Raw genomic sequence first — 20,821 nt, 5'->3', positions numbered from 1 at the left:
ATTATCGATTAATACTGATTCTGGTTAAAATTAGCTTTCGGGTCAGAAAACTTTTATGTTTGTTTTGACATTTTGAGTATACTGGTCAGAACCCGACTCCAAATTCAAAATTCGAATTCTGAATTGTACTAGCTTGCTTCAATATTAAATATTTCATATCTTGAGTTTTATATATCCGTTTGACCTAATTCTAGCGGCTTAATTCTCGGTCTTAATTCTACTTAACTATTTTATAGTTTCAGATTCATCCGTGTTGGATCAGTCAGCGCGTTAAAGACTCGATATTCGTTTAATTTTCAACTTATATTTTCTCACCTATTAAGAAATGCGAGTAATCACTCCCAATCTTTTACTGTATTTAAACTCTATTGGGACTTTATCCGTACCTTGTAATATTTTTGTATATTATGTTATATCAATTTCAAATCTCATATATTGTGTAGTTGATCAATTGAATGCATGTATGCTATTTGCTTACTTGCTCATTTGTCTATTTATCGCATTCGAAGAGGTCCATCATAATCACATTAAAGTGTGATCATACGTCTTCTTACTAGTCATCGATGGTGTCCATTTAACCAAGGCCAACCGACACAGCTATTTGTATTTATTATGTCTTAATAGCCATCGACCGTGGTCAAGAGTCGTGGCCAAACAATAACAATTATTTGCTTATTATTTAATTGTTGATACTCGTAATATTGATTTGCATCTTTCTCGTATATTATAATTGTTATCACCTGGTGATTACTTGCTCAACTTTATGTCGACAAACCTATCGTATTTTGTACGCATATTGCAGGTTATATATATGGTTGAAGTGAAGATTTGGAGACGTAGTTTGGACTTAGGTTATTTAATAAAAGCACAAGTTTGGATGTTTTATTTTTCTTTTAGATTATTGTGTTTGATTTGAAACGATGTTTACTTGGTTGATTTAATAAAATAATTTAGATATTATCATAAATATTGTATGATAGTGTTTTGTGAGTTGTGAGCAATCAGTTCACCCCCTGACATTTTCGTTGGGGGGTGACAATTTTCTCTCAAGTCTTAATCCACCAATCGTCTACAAGGTTAAAAAGATAAGGGTCATTTGAGTTTAACCAACTAAAATTACATACATTTCTACCAAAGGTTCATGTAAAACTCAGGTATTTCAATTCATAAAGTTGTATTGACAATTGGCAGCAACGGTCTGACCATATTTATGATACATGATTACTATTTTATCTTTATTTAAATACTACTTTAATCACTAAAAATGGCCACTTATTTAACAAACCGAACTTGAAGTGCCACTTGATGTTAACATATGGTTGGCAGCATTCACAGTAGGCTATCCATCCACATATCTTAAATTTAATTAAAAATCTTCATTTTCAAATTTATCACAATTTTTCATAAACCTTTCACATCTTATTCTTAATATTTACCCCTCTTTCAATTAAGTAATACTTAAACGTAATAAAATTTATGCATAAACGTGTATCAAGCATTCATTACAAGAAACCGTGCAAATAACCAACTTGCTTTTCAACAATGGTGGACTTTGCACCACCTGAGTTGATGAGAATTCAACAAAAGTTAGTGTTATGTTAACACTAAAAGCATGTGTGACCAAGAATATTTCTATTTGGCAGGTTTCCTAGTCCCCCCCCCCTAATTTAAAATTTAAACACATCAAGTGAACATCAAATATTTTCAAAGTTATTAACAACACCCATTATATTATACTATTTATAATTGCAAAACTAATGCTATAGTACATTTTTATATAAGTCAGTTTTAATCCCTTATTTTGTAGCAGCAATACTCTATAAACCTCTGACGTGTTTTGCAATTTCTTGCCACATTTATCATTTGATACTTGACACACACAAGAATTTCATACGCTTAATTTCGTTTGTTATTAGGGTTTGTCGTACGTAATAATACTCACAATATTGTTTTGGAGGTCAAATTCCTACTCAATATGAATCATATGAATACATCATACATCGTGCGTAGTTATTATTGGTAAACTAGAAATTCGGTAACTAACATGTTTTTACCATTTACTTATCCAACTTCGACTTAGGGGTTGCTTGGTTCATTCAGATCTGAATGAGTCAGAGCTGAATTAGTCTCTATCCCATTCAACAACATAAATCTGATTGATTCATACCTAATTTTACCTATTCAGATGCTTTTATATCTGAAACCAAACAAGCTGTTGTCTTAATGAAACACATGTGTTTCCATCTAATGGTTCCATTCAGATGTAAAGAAACAGCCATTTACACCCATATGTTTTGATGTCTCCAACATGTTTAACTAAGGTCTATAAGTGGATTGTGGAACTATATCTATTGTAAGTTTTCATGTACCTTTCGAGTGGATTGTAAGTTGTAAACCGTTTTGTGTGTAAATAGTTTTTTTTAGATGTGGCATGTATGTAAGGCTGTATTTAAGTGTGTTAAAGGTTAACGTGAGCATACAGGATGTCGGAAATGTTGTTTTTATGTATGCTACTTCTTTGCATGCAGGGTATATTTGTTATTTTGGTTTTGTTTTTATTAGGTATATTTACTTTATTTTAACGTATGTTGTTACTTTGTATAGGATATGTTTTATCAAAAGATATGTTTCATAAATATTGATGATCAATGTAAATTTGGTTGTTGTAAGGATTTATTTTGACAATGCTACATTTTCAAAACTACAAATTGAACTTTGAGCCTTTTCTGATAATGGACCTTGTAACTCCAATCGAGGCCCGAGTTATGCTCATTTGAAATTTGAGCCTTTTCTGCTTAACGCCCCTTGTCGAACTGACTTAAACACACGTCTATTAACTCTTGGAACAACTCCTTATCACCTTCATTCATCCTTACGCATACTTAGCTGCTTCAAGTAATTGACATTCGTTTATTATCGTGAAAAGAAAAGCAACTTAAACATGCATAGCTTCAAGTAATCCAAAATCGACAACTATAACGTTTTGTATTAACAGGGTTCAATAGCTACTCGTTAACATAATCCATCTTATGATAACTTCCTACAAATTTTGTAGTGCAATCATAAGTTGAATAGCTGATCAGAATTTGTAAGGTTCACCACTCTTTGTAGATATTATGTGTCAGGGTCTCTACTAACTTGACGTGTGTTTCGCCTAAGCTTCTGTTTGATCACTTCCTCTTTCTTATCATAGAAATCAATCATATCTTTTAAACTTATGGCCCCAAAAAGCCATGTGTTGCTGCGTGGTGATGAGTTGGATTCTACAACCTCACGAGCTGCTTCTTCATCTGGATTGTATCTACGGTATGCACGCAATATCCTACAAAAGAAAATGCATAGAGAAACGAAGCAAATAATGCCACAGACTAGGAATAAGCCCCAGAAGTTGTTTAGAGTGAGACTTTTCCCTTCGAGTATTCTAGCTTGAGAACATAAAGTGGTCGAGAGCCATTTGTCGTGGATTCGTTGTAGGTCTCCGTTTTCAGACAGTTGGAGGATTGCAGTTGATAAATCAACTGCTAAAGGAGAGTCTCTGGGGAATGCCTGCAATCAAATTTGAATATAAAGTCAAATTCACTAAATTTTGAGTTTATATATGAGTTTGGTAAGAATTCTTGAAACATTTTGAATGAAGGATACTAAAAATAGAAAAATTTGGCTTCAAAGTTTTGGTAACCAATGGTTAAATTAAATATATATATTTTTAAAAATTTGTGGGTGGTTGCTTAACCATTTTGAATTAGGCACAAAGTGATTAAAAATCGGTCCTTTAGATTCATAGTTTGATTTCTATAAAAAGATAGCCCAAGAATTCTATTAGGATAAAAATAAAAGAAACATGAAACTGGTTGAATTCAAACACAAAATACTAGCCTCTTGGATGACAAGAGAAGGTTGTTACCATTAAACTACATCTAACTATATTGGAAATGATCAAAGTACATTTTAATTGCTTGGGTGCATTCCCTCTTGGGTCGACCCTGAGTTCTTCTTGGCATTTTTTTTTCTCTTTCGAAGTTGTTGTATAAATAGGCAATTTGCTACACTTACGAGCAAACTGATCAAGGGAGTTGGACAATGTGTTTTCTAGTTCGCTGGTGTGGCAAGTGAACTTGGATAAGGACAAAACGTGGAGTTCGTTTGTTTGACTAACGAACTCAAGCCAAAAGAAACTCTCGAGACTTCGCATAGAATCTTGACATGGAAGTGAATTCAGAAAGAAGCTCACTCATTTAACCAGCATACACAAGTGCCACGCTAGCGAACTCTAATCTTTGTTACAACAACTTTCAAACAATGCATTACAAAACCACATGTAAATTCAGAAAATTTCTAAACTCATAGAAAGGATAACTTACAAAACCCCAACCACTTTTTGTAAACTCTCGACCAACAATCCTGAACTCGCACTTGCTATAACGCATGAAGAGCTCGACATAAGGAAGTTCATCGACAATGGCAACCACGCCACCTCCTTCTGAACCTAAGTGAAGCGCGTTTAAGTATTCCGCCTCATCTCTCAAAGGTATGATCCTAGACTCCGGGATCTTGAGTTCTTGGATCAAATAATTATGAGCAAAAGTTCCTTCTTGGACTCCAATCGGTTCAGTACTAGAGATCAAGCTATCTATCCCTTCAATGCTTGATGTTAGTTGTTGCACTGTGAGGATTGATGTCAAGCTGGCTGTGTAGCTTGAGGTAATAATCAACACTACAAACAACCATAAGACCAGTACGAATCGTCCCAGCGTGCTCACAATCTTCTCTCCTGCATAGGTAAATATCACAAATCAATGTTTTCTTCTTTAAGACTTTTGTGTTTCAATCTAGTTTCATACTTACTGTGTGAAAAGAACATCGTCGAGAAGCTAAACCTGAAATTTGAAGCAAAACCGTCCATACATATTAAAAATTTTAATACCAAAAGCATCATTTAATAAGCTGACAATAGTTTAAATGTATGAAACTAGATGAGATACAAACCATAACACTGTAACGATTTGTCGCAACGGTGGTCCACGAAATTCTTCATTCAACCGATGCTCAAGAAACCAAATAACGAATCCAACAAAAAGAAAGAATCCACCACTGACAAACCACAATTCAACGGTGAAAGGCCTGAGAAATGCCCATGATTTGGGTTTGGATTTGTTAAGAGGAACAACTATGACAAGCCCAGACTCTAGATAAGGCTGTGTAAAATCAACTATCTTTGTTCGGTTTGTAATGATAGTAATATCTCCTACTGCTGCATCATATTTCTGAGAGTAGAGGCAAAGAAAGACGATAAAAGAATTGAAATTATGAAGAATAAAACAATATTATAATATTTTCCGTGTATTGAATAGTTGAAAACTAATGATAATGATAAAAATGTCAATAATGATCCTTTTACTGCTATACATAGAAATATTAATCAAGTACTTACATGTTCAGCAACAGCTCTCACAAGATCACTATAGCTCGGATTTCTTTGTCCATCACCATATAAAATGTACTCTGGAGTGACTGGATACGGAAGTAAATTCACAGCAGCTTCAAACACATCAATGCAATATCCTCTTACCCCTTTTTGAGACTTGTCTTTTGTCACAACTTCTTTGTAGCTATAGCCATAAGGCACAGCAACTCGAAAAGCCTTTCCATTATTAGGAAAAACCCATCCCCTTGGCCTTTTACTCATTCCACCAGGCCAAATCACGCTATAAAGCCGTTGATCACCAGTAAAATTCCCTGAAAGCTTTGCATATAATGATTCATGAGGAGCAGTAATTGAAAGACCAGAATGGTTTGACCAGTATCCAACTGTCCTTAAACCAGTTCCACCTATGTTCACGATATCATAAGCCGGATTCATTAGCATCTTGTCCTGATCAAACTTCACATCACCGGTCGAACCCACAAATGTTGTGGCCAGGACTGTTTCGAGAAGGTGCCTCCCTTCATTAAAAGTTCTTAGAGCTGAAAACTGAAGCGCGCTTTCACTACTCATGTATTGGAGTTTAGAATCGTTAGAAAATGAGATGCTTCCTCTGGATTTCAAGTACTTGTGAAGAGCATGTGCAAGTAACCATACAGAATCATAAGCATAAAGAGCATATGAATTATAACTACTTGTTTGTTTATATTTAATAATACTCTTCCATTTGGTTGTAAAAGATTTCTTGGTATCAGAATTGGAAGTGTATTGGCGCAACGAGATAACCCCTTGTATGGTATTCATCATCTTAGGATCTAACACTTCTGATGAATCTAAAACTGCCAAAAGCCAATCTGTAGTAATCCAAACATAACCACTTGTCACCATCCCAAGCTTATATGCCACAGTGAAAATCTCAAGACCCGAATCAGGATTTACATGAACGACATAAACCCGAGACTCCATCATGTTGACTTGAATAAGTAGTTCAGTAATATCACTTAGAGTTGCACCTGGCATGATTGGAGCTTTGTACGAAATCCTGGCTCGTTTCTTTGCAAGGGCCTCACCCATGGCCAAAATCCCATTTCTACCATATTCGTCGTCAACAAATATGGCAACAACCTCTTTCCACTCGAAGTTTAAAATGAAGTCGGATATGGCAGACATTTGGTAGTAGTCATTTTGTGTTGTGCGGACAAAGTAAGGATGCCGATGACCTGAAAGTGTGGGGTCGGTTGCACCGAATGAAAGAAGTGGTACGTGAAGTTCATTTGCGATATGGGATATTAAGTGTGCTATAACGGATGATTCAGGACCTATCATAGCTACCACACCTTTCTCCATCAACTGCAATGCTACATCATTAAGAAAATAACAAATCAATTAATGGCTCAATACGGTTCAGCAATTTGCTTACTAGTAGTAGAATACCTACTTCTTATACACTTGTTGAACACATTGTTAGCCGAGTTTTAATCTTTCATAGTTATTACTATTCGATTTATTAATTGTTAGTCATTATTATATCTCAGATTTAAATCTCATGATAGTTATTGATGTTTTTTCATTACATTTTCTTATTGTAACTTTTATTAATTAGTACATTGTTACAGTAAGCTGCAATTCTTTCGCACATGAAGGCGTTGGTCCTTAAAAAGGTACCTAAGGAAAGTACCTTCAATGGTGCCAAGAAATCCACTGCAATTTGTATCGTACCACATAAGGTTCAATCGAGTTTCTTGAAGAATAGTTGGACTAGAGTTAACATCCTCAATGGCAGCTGCGATAGCAGGCTTCGCACAGCGCCCAATAACTGAATTCACTGAAAATAATGCACCCACATTGACAACACTAGGCCTTCTTGTAGAAGATGATGGTGGAGCTATGGTTCTACTGGTTTTACCCTTGATTGCCAATGGCATCACCACCATCAGCCACATGCCAAACACCAAGAAAATCACCTTGCTAATTCTCATTATGACACATCAATCTCTATACCAAACCTTAAATCTGCTTGCATTAAATGAAGAGAGAAAAACACATGATCATATAAGTTATGGAAATCGGAAATAGCCAAATCGATCATAAAGATATTTGAAAGCAGTTTCTGAGTGCGATTTCTGTTGCAAATAGACTTTTGGGTCATATTAATTTAGGACCGAAACTGTGGTCACAAAACCTTTATGGTGATTTACGACCGGGTCCTCTTGCATTCAGGCCGGTCAGACTCAAACAGTAACTATCTAATTATTAGAGCTTTAAATTACAAAACTAATTCCACACAAAACTTCATACTACCCATTTTATTAAAAATCATCATTGTTTATATATCGTTGTTCGGTAACACAAAATCACATTCTAAAGGCACATTAGAGTGCAATAACAATATAGGATGTAAGACAACTTACTATGCTATGCTGGTTACCAAGAGCCCCCATCAGGCATCAGCGGCTGGTTAACCATAATAACTGCCAGCACGCAGCCATTCAAGCACCAATTAACTGGTCCAACTTCCAAGACAACTAATTGTTAGAAGGCAAAAATGATTAAGAGAAGCACAATTCTGAGAGCTGATATTGTGTACATTAACAAATGTGGTTTGAGACTAATGGCAGTGATCTTTGTGTTTTTTAACAAACCACGAGACCATCGGATATATTTAACAAGTAATTAGCCTAACCTCGAGGTTAACAATTGTTGAATGTATGTGAAAGTAAGAATCCAATGGTGCAACTTGGTAGTAAGATATAGTCACATGGCAAACCAGGAAGAAGATGAGGGAATATGTAAAGTGATAATCATAAACAATTAAACATTTGAAAGGGTGCTAGCTACATAAACTTCCAAGATTAACATTGGTTATTCAAACACGTGATCAGGCATGAAGTTAGAGAACCCAAATAAACTATAAAGTATTGATGAGAAAACGATGCATAAACTTCCTAGATAATAATTAGTTATTCAAACACGCTAACCACGAAGTTGGAGGACCCAATTAAATATAAAATAATCATGGGAAAATAATGTCAGGTTGTTATGGTATTACAGTAACTTAAAAATGTTCTACGGTTATATGTTATTAATCGGCTATATATTTATTAAATCAGTATGATTACGATAGAAACCTCTCATTTAAAAACGGTAGAATAAACTCTAACTAAAATCTACCTATATAATAAAAGAGTGAGTTTTCAAAAACATTCATTTTTTTTTATAATTAACAAGGGGTCTTCAAAGTGCCACATGTCAATTTCTATTATTTTTTAATTATTTTAAATTCAAAACTCAATATTTTTTCTTTTATTGTAAAGAGAGAACTTCAATTTTGGTCCATGTGGTTTATTAAAATTGTCAATTATAGTCTAATAGTTTATTTTAGGCTTTTATGGTACAATAATTTGAATTAACTATCAAATTTATTCCACCCCATTAACGTTATCTACCAACTATTAGTTAATACAACTTTAAGGGGCTTCTTTGTACTTTTCACAAACTTTTAATCATAAGAATTTTTAAGTTTTCTACTAAAATAAGTTTTATACTTTTTGTTATGTCTTATTTTTATGGTTTCTCGTATTTGTTTATATATAAATATCTATGTACTTTTTTATTTTTTTTAAATATTTTTTTTCAAAACTAATGCTTTTATGCAAGTGTATGTTTATTTATTAATATTTAAATACTTATATTTATTTATTTTTTTCTACTTTTTATAGCTTTAATAGTATGTTGATTTTAAAAACAATGTATTTAGTTTTATTTTAAAGTACAATTTTAATTATAGACTTTACTAACTACAAATGGCTTAGAAAAATCAATGTTCCCGTTTTTATTTCTTGATGGTAAAAAGAGCATATATTTTATATTGTTTTTCTTATTTTTGAAAAACAATTTTTTAATCTTAGTTCTTGATTTGCATTTACTAATGGTACATAGTTAATTTAATTTAATTTAGTTTTTGTAAACTTTGATTGGAAAATAGAGTAGGATACAAAAATTTCGTTGTTCGGGAAAAACAATACCAACTAAGAATTAAAATTAATAAACAGATTTTCAAAAATCGTCCGTCAATTGAAAAGTAAAAAAAAAATATAAGAAATATATGCTATTTTTACCACCGAGAAATAAAAGCAGCAAAAGTTAAGTTTTCTAAATCATTTGTAGTTAGTAGAAGTGTACAACTTACAATGTAACTTAAAAAAAATAATATTTTGTTTTTTAAAGCCTATATATTATTACCGCTATAAAAAGTAAAAATTAAAGTATTCAATTATAAATAAATATACAGTCATATAAAAGCTCTGGTTTTGAAAAAAAAATATTTTTAATAATAAAAAGTATATATTTATATATAAACAGATATAATAAACCATAATAGTTAGAAAATAACAAAAAGTATAAAAGTTATATTTAGTAGAAAAAAGAAATATTCATAGGATTTAAAAGTTTGTGAAAAATACAAAAAAAGCCGCTCAAAGTTGTATTAAATAACGGTTGGTGAATTACGTTAATGGATTGAACTAAAACTAATGGTTAATTGAAACTATTGTACCATAAAAGCCTAAATAAACTATTAGACCAAAATTGATAAATTTAAGAAACCATAAGGACCAAAACCGAAGTTCTCTCTATTTTAAATTAACTATGAGTCTTCAAAGTGGCAAATGGCAAGTGAGTTTTTCACCAAATTCCCCTTTTATTTTTCACCAAATTTCTTTAAAGTACCACATGACATTTCTTAATTATTTTTAATTACTTTAATTCAATTTCAAAATCAAACTTGCAATGCCTATCATATTCAGATTTTTTTTCATCCCAGTTCACATGTTTTAACCCTAGCAATCGCTATCTACCTATTACATTGAAATTCATCAGTATTCAATGTAACTATCAAACCTTTGTAATCGGATTCACATATTCAATTGTTTCACCTTCACAGATTCAATCGGGTTAACATCCTCAATCGGAGCCAATCGATTCACAGATTCAATCGATCAATCTTCTTAATGCGATTCATTTAATCTGAATCATGTAATCTGATTCACATAGTTGATTTATATGTAATCCGTTGTCTTTCAATTGAAACCATAATTCTATGATCATTATGTAACACCAATTTTTTACTTAGAGATATATTACAAACAAAATAAAGTATGTCATTAGTTATCGATAAGTATTATTTTAATAAAGACATATTATCTTTAAAAACATACTTTAAAATATCCAAAAAGCAAGTTGTATAGTACAAGATTCGATGTTTAATAGATTAACGAGTAAATGTTTTCGAATATGCAATGTTTGAATTACTTCAGTTGATTGTTTTTGAAGAACTATGGACTTTTTATTGTTTTTAAGGAGATGATGTGTTATACATTTAGCAATACTATCTTGCGAATATCTCTATCTGATATTACATTAGTGATGGTATATTTCTCTAAACTCTTATTCTTATTATTGATTACATAATAGTTATTTATTTATTTAGTAAAATTATCATCTTTAATTTTTTAATTTTTTTTATATAGGTATCACCAATGAGAATTTAGTCTCTACACAACAAAGATTGAGCACAAATTGTAAGTTTCATTTTTTCAACTGGCTATGTTACTATCACTATTATATTATATTATATTATATTATATTATATTATATTATATTATATTATATTATATATTATATTATATTATATTATATTATATTATATATATTTTTTAAAGTTTAGCTATCTTAAAGGAAAACCGAAGAATAAGAAAAATGGTTTGTGATAACAAAAAGAACCCTTCCCAAATATCTTACCAGTTTGCATATTATAATGCAACTTTATATCACCCTTATCATACAGTTAATTATAAGTAGTTTTAAATGACCGGCTTGGGTTCATATTTAGTTCAAAATAATTGTAAGTAGTTTTATTGAAATTTAATTGATATACATTCAAATTTTCTAATACATATGTTGCGACGACTGTAACCCAAAGTCAAGTAAATATTTAGAGAATTGTAATTTATATGTTTACTTAAAGTAGTATAATTGTTTATATAATATGAACCCATTATCTATCTTATTATGTATATATATGTTTTTTATTTTGTGTTATTATATTTTTGACTAACCCGTGTGTCACACGGGTTCTAACCTAGTAATAAATATGTTGGTAAATATGCAAGGTTTTAGAATAAATAGATTAGTTGGTGTTTAGATTATTGATGATGATTATTCGCATAATCGTATGGATACATTGTGCTCATGTGGTGGTAATGGCAGTTCAAAAAGTGTTCTCATATTCTAATTAATGTGGCGATAGGTTTATAAGATTGATTGTTGTGGGGGACTTTAAACTTCAAGTTAAAGCGTCACGTCATTGTCATATAGGCAGTGGACCTTTAACTAACACACTTCTTTAACAGTGCCACATTATGGTTTAAAGTCCCGTTAGCACGTTAAAGCACCATCATTTTCTCCTTTGCCGCCCGTTAATGTGTTGAAGCCCCTTCCTTTACCACTCGGGCCTTAATGCCCCGGTGTGACGTTAAAGCCCGGCCACATAACCTTTTTCCACCGCTTTAAAGTGTCACAAGTGTAGGTCCCGTAGCGGGTGGATCTAACAACGTTCTTGGATCAACCTAACTTAGTGCTAGCGGGAATCACACTAAGCAACCTAATAGGTCTCGGATCTTGAGGTTATGTTTGAGTTTTAGAGAGAGAGACGAGAGAGAAAGTGAGAGAAAGATATGTGTGTGTGTTAGAGAAATTTGACAAAGGTTTTTTCTCTCATGGCATGCTCCCTATTTATAGAGTAGCATGCATGAGAAATGTCTTTATTTCCATATGCCCAATGGGCTTGTTTACATTTCCTTTGGGTCATTTCCCTTGGGCTTCATACATACAAAAACAAACATTTAAAGCCGAACTACATATATTCAATACAAAAGACTTAGTTATAAAAAATGGGTATAAACATTCTCCCTCTAGTCTTTAGTATTGAAAACCGTCGGTGTCGTAGACCAAGCATTCGTCCTCGGATAGTGGAAGTTCACCAAGTCTTCGGACGAACTTGTTGAAGGCTTCAACTATCCGGTCTGTATTCTGACGACCCAAATCCTCGACGGTCCCAAGCGGTGAGTTGTAGAGCTTCTTTACATCTTTAATGTGAAATTCCATTAGCTCATGCTCATTAAACACTTATCTCGTGCATGTCACGGTAGTGGATGACAGCCTCATCGGTTGTATTATCAAACTCCCAACCAATGAAATCTCGGAGAGTGTTGGGAAGATAGGGCTCGCCATGATATATCTCGTGACAGTCTTTTGGCGCCTTGTATCTCCACATAGTTCGGGGCTCTCCGGTAGTTGGGTCTATCTCTCTTGGGTTCTTGTACTGGCGACCCTTATTCACTTCAAAATCCTTGTAGTTCACATTTGATTGATGATGCAGATGAGTTTTTACCCAGCCTTCCAAAGTATCATCATATTCTCCTCGACCCATAGCTTTGCATAGATAATTGATGTCAAGCTCTGGCAGTGACTTCAGCTCGTGGTGAGAGAGATATATGAGATCTCCGATGTATCTACGAATGGCCCAACAACTGTTCTCCTTATTATACTTCGCATAGAAAATCAGCGAATCGTCATGATAAGGATAGTTGAGCATGCGGGCACAAGCACGACTTGACAGAAAGTGGGTCTTTCTCTTCTTCTTTGGTGGTTGGTGTGTCAAGTCGACGGCTGAATTAGATACGGGATCATTGGCAGGAGCTTCTGAAGCTTGAGCTGGTGGAGTGTCTGGATTCGGCGAGTAATTGATATTGTCATCAGTGGTGTCTACTGCCTTCTTCGTTGCTGAAAAGAAGTCTGCCAAGCTCTTCCCAGCTTCAATAAACTCATCCATCATTCCTGTAACGCTACCTGCAAGAACATCTTCAGAAAACAGTTCTTTATACATATCATTAATTCGCGAATCGTGTTCCCTGACTTTGCTGGCGGAGTCATGTGCAGCATGGTCTTGAATATGTTCTTGAGTGTGTGGAGGTGATTGAGTGTTACCCCCACCTCCACCTCCTACTGCACTAGCTCCAGCGTCTCCACCATCTCCACCGTCTCCACCATCGTTATTATCATCATCATCTTCATCGAAACTGTCATGAACGTTGTCGTCATCGTCTTCGTCCTCATCATCATCATCACTTTCTTCATCATCGTCACCATCATCTCCTTCGTCACCACCACCAGCTTGGACCTAAGGTTGTGGTTGCGGTTCAGGTCCCAAGCTAGTTCCCACGCCACTACCTGCTTGGACAACTTGTTGTATGATACGACCAACAGTTGCCTCGCCTTCCGAAGCCACAACCCGTTGAACACGCACGGCCACACTCGGACCTGCGGTGGGTTGAGATCCACCAACCTGAGAAGTCTCACCAGACCTTCTTCAAGTTCTGAACACCGCATCAAGTCTGCCCTCTAGATTGTGAAAGTCATCATCGTGCATACCCATGAGGTCTGAGGCAGCTTGATACTTACTCACCAAATCTTCATTTTTCTTCAGTTGAAGCTCATTAAGACGATCCTGCTCCTTAATCTTCGCTTGAACGGCCTCCATCTCGGTTCGTAGTGTTGCATTTTCAGCAATTAGTGTATCGAGAGAAGCAGAATATGCCAACTGATTTTCTATTGAGGAGACCCTAGAGTTTGTAGCCTCTTTCTCAATATCCCACTTTCTCGTAGCATCCTCAACCATCTTTTTCAAGCTTTCTTCAAGAGCAGTGGCAAAGGGTAAATTCTTCTCAAGTGTAGTCACTCTCTACCAATCCTAGAGTGGTCTGCCCTCAGGTTAGCATTTTGAAAAGATTCATGGTTCATCAGTACATGCATATTCTCGATTCGGGTGTGGAGTGTGTTGATCAGAAGGCGTTGACTCTCAATTTTGGCCTCGTTTAGTTCATTCTGCCCCTCCAACTCCTGAACCCTTGCTCTCAACCGCTCTTTCTCCTTCTCATCCTCAATCTCCTTCTTCTCCATATCTTTAATAAATATGAGGAGCACCATCTCTCGTTCGGCTCTTTTTGCATTTGATTCCTCCAGTGCGACGATCCTATCGAGGATAGGATCGGCGTACACTGGAGGTGTCGAAAACTTCCCTCTTGTAATGGGTTTGGGTGAAAGGATAGTGGTTGGTGGGGTGGTGGACAGGATAGGTGGTGAAGTGGTCTGGGTAGGTAGTGTAATGGATTGGACAGGTAGTGATAAGGGAGTGCAAGTGGGTGGTGTTGGCTGTTTTTCTGGTGGTGAGGTGATAATGGTTTGGCTCCATAGGCTTGTTGATTTGATGGGTGAACTAAAGATGGATGATGTGAATATTGAAGTAAAGGTGGGTTCAGTGGTAGTTTGTGTGGGTGGTGTGGTGGTTTGGGATGGCTCAGGCTCGGTCTGGGTTGGTGTGGATACTTGAGGTGTGGTTTGGGCTGGTTTAGGTGGAGTTGTGGGTTGTGGTTGTGATAGTGGTGGTGAGGTATGAGGTTGGTCTTGAGGTGGTGAGGGTGGTATTTGAGGTAGGAATGTTGAGATAGGTTAGTCTTTTGGTGAGGGCTCGGGTGAGTCATGAAGCATAGTTTTGGTTTTCTTGGCCTTGGCCTTTTTTTTCTTTCTGGTTTTGGGTTTCTTATAGGCTGGGATCTGGATTTTGGCTATGTCTAGGTCCCTAAGTACCTTGGCTATGGTTTCCTTGGTAACTACAGGTTGGTCAGAGAGTTTACATTTGGAGAGAAGCTTAACAACGAGCTTGGGAGGCTTCTTGGAGTCCCCAAGTCTCTTGATACGTTTCAAAAGGGGCTGCTCCTCCTCTTCCACCGCCTTTCCCTTACCAGAAGCGCCACCAACAGAAGGCTTGTCACTAGCCTTCCTCTTCAAATCATGTTTTCCCTTGGTTCTGACCTCAGCTGGTTCATCTGATTACACTTGTTCAGCTTCAACCTCAGGCTCAGTGTCAACCATTTCTCCACTTTCAACAGAAGCCACATCCCCAGCAGGCTCTGTCTCTTCAAATAATCTAAATTTAGGCCCCGGTCTTGGTCCCACATACTGGTGTCCCCTGCCCTTGGTGCTCAACAGCACACCAAAAATCGATGTCTTGATCTCATTAACATGATAGGGCTCTGGAAGGGGATTTCTTGTCTTTGGCTTTCTTTGACCCCGTCCTTGGAACATTTGGAATCAAATCATCTAGTAGCATCTGTACAAATCTCGGGTACATAAGCCATGTTGCCTCACTCTTGATATTTGCGATCATACACAGAAATATTCTCCAAGAGTAGTTGAACTTCTCTCGAGTCGTAAATGCAAACATGATACGGACCCAGTCAACCCTCATGCTATCGAATCCTCCACGAATATCCACAAAGCAATGAGTGACGATGTGGAATAGAAACCTCCAGTATGGTGGGAGATGTTTCTTCTCTAGGCTCTTCCACTCAGTATCATACCCCATTTGTGTCACGAACTCAACCAGCTTCTTCCAGTCTCCCTTCTCATATGTATAATCTGGCTCATCAGCAATCTTCAACACCCTTCGAATATCCTCTTCAGTAATGGTCAACTCCCTCCCAACAACCTTGTTGTAAATGAAAGAGAGTCATCAGCAACTTTGGCGAAAGCCCAGAAATCCAGAATCCACTTGGAATATATGGCTGAGTTGGCAGTGATAGCATGTGCAAGAGGTGACTGTCTTAGTCCTTTGACCATAGATGTGAACACTTTGTCATCCTTGTCCTTTGATAACCCGAGAGCATAAAATAGATTATGACCCTGAAATCAATACCATAAGATTATGAGAATCATCATTAGAATAAAAACAAAACAAAATAATAAGTTATATACATATGCCTTAAGTATGTACATATTACTTAACTTAATTAATTATGTACATTTTAGTTTTAATAAGTTAATTTTAGTCAATTAATAAGTTACTAAGTCCAAAATGTACAACGATTAAGTCCAAAACAGTCCAAACAGTCCATTAGTCCAAAACAGTCCAATAGGTATCAGTCTCAAAATCTGAAAATTTTGCTAAGTATAAGTTTTTCGCATGGGCATCTATTTCGCTTCGCATGAGCGCGCGAAGCGAAACAGAAAGATCTTTCGCTTTGCATGAGCATGCGAAGCGAAATAGAGAAATGTTTTGCTTCGCATGAGCACGCGAAGCGAAACAGAAATGTGTTTCGCTTCGCATGAGCACGCGAAGCAAAACAGAAAGGTGTTTCGCTTCGCATGGGCACGCGAAGCAAAACCCCTTTCATGCGAAAAACCTCACTTTACGCGAAGCGAAACCCCTTTCATGCGAAAAACCTCACTTTGGCTATTTTTCATCCTTTTTCTTTCCATCATGGTCGCCAATACCCAAATTATGTTTCTGGAAAGTTTGGGACAAAACCCCTTTGATTTACTTGTACAATTGAACCCCAGAACCTTTGAACAAAAATCTAGATCTACAAACTTTGCACAATAAACCTAATAACTAAAAATAATGACGATAAACATGAAATAAAAGCCTATTCGAAGGTATCTAAGCATGAAACCAACACAAATATGGAGATCTGTCTTTAGATCTAGCAGACGTTTCATAAGAACCGCCGTCTCGATCTCCAAGAACCCAGAAACAAAGATGAATCGGAGGAATCAAGGTGTTATGATGTTATACCGACGGAGTTGGATCTGGATTCAACATCATAGATGATAAAGAGTGGCCGGACTAATTTTTGAAGATATGAAGATGGTTTAGGGTTTGAGAGGATAAGTAAGAGAGAGAAAGGAGAGAGTGAAAAGTGAAAAGTGTTGGTGAATAGTGAAAGAGATTTTGGTTGGCCCATATATATAGGGTCAGCCAATCTTGCGATAAGGTCAAAATATCGCGAGTATTCATCGAAAATTTCACTCTCGGTCCTCGGTCTTTAAAAACATTTGCACATTCAAACCCGAAAAACATTTACCCACCGAATCCGAGCACTCGTTTATTTTTCTTTGTTTTCTTTTGTCGGTTCGTAACTGTTAACATTTGCTCTTACGATCTCTTTAGCAAAACAAAGCAATATAAAATAGAATTTGATAAAAATTTTAAAATAAGATTAAAATAAAATAAAATAAAAAATAAAGTAAAATAAAATTAAAATAAAACTTAAAATAATAAACGATACAAGTACTTAATATTTTAGAAAATAAAAACAAAACAAAACAAAATAAAATAAAATAAAATTGAAATATCCTTTTAAATTAAAATTTTATATTGAATTAATTTACATAGATCTTTTCTTAGGTTAATTTTCAAATAACGATCGCGACATGGAATCATATTGGTTTGCAAAACCCTAGATCGCGTTTCCATTTTGAAATTATTGTGACATAAATTCATCATCAACTGCAGATATTGTCCAAATTTTTTAACTTGACAAGTGTTTTGGTGTTAACGTGGTACATTTAAGGTTCAGTTAAGCACGATACTCATGTGGTCCCCACTTAATTAGACATGTTACTAATTCCATCATATCTCGAGACTAGTTTGTATTGACATATCACCTCAAGTTGACTTAAACATTTCTTAGTTGATCACAGTATTCTTATTAACATACTTGACTTATTGTACTTCGTACACTCGACACTTTGTGCTTTGCACACTTGACTCGATCTAGAAAGATTAAAATAAAGCAGAAGATTCAGGGCCTTAACAATCAGGTCTTGTATGACTACAAACAGAGAAAGTCCAAGGCTTGAATCAAAATAAATGAAGAAATAAAGCAGAAGTTAAAATCCTAAGATTGACTCTTTTTTGACTATTTTTCTTGATTTGATTTTTTTTTTTATTTTCGTTTCTGACTCTTTTTGTCTTTCTTTCTTTTGCTTTTCTTTGAAGCCTTTCTTGACTTAATAAAAATTAAAAATTGACACATATTTTATAAGACGACTGTGATCAGGTAAAGAGAGGCTTGGGTATGACATGTGTAATTACATTTCATCCTTCATCGATATGACTTTAGCGGAATCATGCAACCACTTCATAAACATATAGCCACTAGTATCGGCAAGAGTTTAGGTTTGTATCACTCAACACTTACTTGTTTGTCAAGCCTATCTACACATCGATGAATGACTTTGTAACCTTTTGTTCTACTCTTTTAACGCGCTAGAATCATTACATACCAATGTACTATCACTTTCCACATGGTCGGATCAAATTCTTCGTAGAGAATTTTTATATATCCGACTCCCTCTAAGCAGGAGCTCCCTCTAAACGGGATACATCTTTTTGAATTTTCTTAATATTTTCTTAAATAAAAGTAAAGATGAAATTAATATTAAATATTAAAATAAAATCTTTTTGTTAAGTCAAGTGACTTGATTTTGGATTTTTTAAAAGTAAATTTAAAATCTTTTTGGTGAGTTAAAGTTAACTCATTTTCTCCCTCTAAAATTTTGACATATTTGAAAAATATTTACAATTTTAAAATAAAAGATAGAATTTACTCAAAGGAAATCATGCCCAACGATTCAACGAGAAACAAAAATCGGGCACGACTAAAGGCTTTTGTAAAGAGATCTGCAAAGTTAAAATCAGTATGGACCCTTTTTATATCGACAAGCTTACGATCATAACAATCACGAATAAAGTGTATTCGAATGTCAATGTGCTTAGTCTTTGAGTGCTGGACCGGCCTTTTAACAATAGCAACGTCCGCCTCATTATCACATTTGATCGTGGTTCCATAGAAATTCAAATCGTAATCCAGGAGCTGATGCTGGATCCATATCACTTGAGAGCAGCAGCTGGATGCGGCAATGTACTCGGCTTCTGCTGTGGAGGTGGACACAGTGACTTGTTTCTTGCACTGCCATGAGATCAACCGATCTCCCAGGAATTGACATCCTCAGATGTTGATTTTCTGTCCAAGTTGCATCCCCCATAATCACTGTCGGTGTAAGCATGAAGTTTCAACAGAGACTCCTTTGGATACCAAAGACCCAAACTTGGTCTACCCTTCAAGTATCTGAAAATACGCTTGGCAGCCGTCATGTGGGATTCTCTCGGGTCTGACTGATATCTGGCACACTGACAAACAGGGAACATGATGTCCGGTTTGCTTGTAGTGAGATACATTAGTGAACAAATCATGGACCTATACAGGTGTTGATCGACTGGTTTTCCTGATGGATCAGGAGCGAGAACAGGTCGCGTTGTGATTGGTGTCATGAGAGCAGATGAGTCCTTAAACCCGAACTTCTGAACAATGTCATGAGCGTACTTTTCCTGATGAATCAAAGTCTCGTCCTTCTTTTGTTCAACTTGTAAACCCAGGAAGAAAGTCATTTCTCCCAAGGAACTCATCTCAAATCGCTGTTGCATAACCTCTGATAACTCCTTGCACAGATCCTCATTCGTTGACCCGAAGATAATATCATCAACATACACTTGGATCAAAATCAGGTCACCCTTAACTTTCTTGACAAAGAGAGTCTGATCGAAGATTCCTCTTTTGTAACCATTCTTCACCAAATGGTCTTCCAGTGTGGCATACCAGGCACTAGGTGCTTGGTGGAGACCATAAAGTGCTTTGTCAAGTCGGTAAACATGATCAGGATGATCTGGATCTTCAAAACCTGGAGGCTGACTGACATAAATTTCTTCTTTTGCCTTCCCATACAAGAAAGCAGTCTTCACATCCATTTGATACACTTTGAAGTTCATGTACGAGGCATATGCCAGAAAAATGCGAATTGCTTCTAATCTGGATACCGGTGCATAGACTTCATCATAATAAAGTCCTTCATGTTGCCAAAAACCTTGCACAACAAGCCGGGCTTTATTTCTAATGATCAGCCCTTGTCATCTTTCTTATTTCGGAACACCAATTTCGTTCCAATTGGCTTCTTATGTTCTGGCTTCTTCACTAGCCTCCAAACATTCAACTTCTTGAACTGTAACAGCTCTTCTTGCATTGCTTCAACCTAGGAGTTCTCTTTCAATGCAACCTTGTAATCCTTGGGCTCCACCTATGAAATAAAACAAGCAAAAAGGCATCTGTTAATGTTCCTAGAAATACTGCGTGTCTGGATGCCAGCGGATGGATCTCCAATGATGTTCTTAGTCGGATGTCGACGATGGATTGGTAACTGTGGAATTTGCTCGACATGCTCGACTGGTGTTGCCTCTAGCTGAATGGTCAAGCTCTCTATGGGATGGAAAACGGTGGTTGCAGGGACAAAAGCACTTGGTTGAGGATCAATTTCACCTTCTTCTTGATCAACCAAGTGTTCTAGAGCAATGGGACCTTCCCATAAGTTATCATAGAATGGGACAACAACGGCTGGAACAGAGGTTGAGTTGGTGTTATCAGAAGATTCGTTCGGAGTTGGATC

General features: G+C 35.8%; 1 protein-coding gene across 1 annotated transcript; it reads right to left on the bottom strand.

Annotated features, from left to right (window-relative positions):
* Nucleotides 1-3,114: 3,114 nt before the first annotated feature.
* LOC143604119 (glutamate receptor 3.4-like) lies at nt 3,115-7,449 on the bottom strand. Its single transcript, XM_077080697.1, has 6 exons — nt 7,101-7,449; nt 5,432-6,780; nt 4,987-5,264; nt 4,846-4,877; nt 4,362-4,771; nt 3,115-3,546 (listed from the first exon to the last, which is right to left on the bottom strand). Exons 1-6 carry the CDS (start codon nt 7,399-7,401, stop codon nt 3,115-3,117), a joined length of 2,802 nt encoding a protein of 933 aa, XP_076936812.1. The 5' UTR covers nt 7,402-7,449.
* Nucleotides 7,450-20,821: the final 13,372 nt, after the last annotated feature.

Source organism: Bidens hawaiensis, unplaced genomic scaffold, assembly GCF_021521415.1.
Source record: "Bidens hawaiensis isolate Kalapana, Puna unplaced genomic scaffold, B.hawaiensis_p1.1 tig00063985_1, whole genome shotgun sequence".
In the NCBI taxonomy this organism is placed as follows: Eukaryota; Viridiplantae; Streptophyta; class Magnoliopsida; order Asterales; family Asteraceae; genus Bidens; species Bidens hawaiensis.
This window is presented reverse-complemented; position numbering and strand designations above follow the sequence as displayed.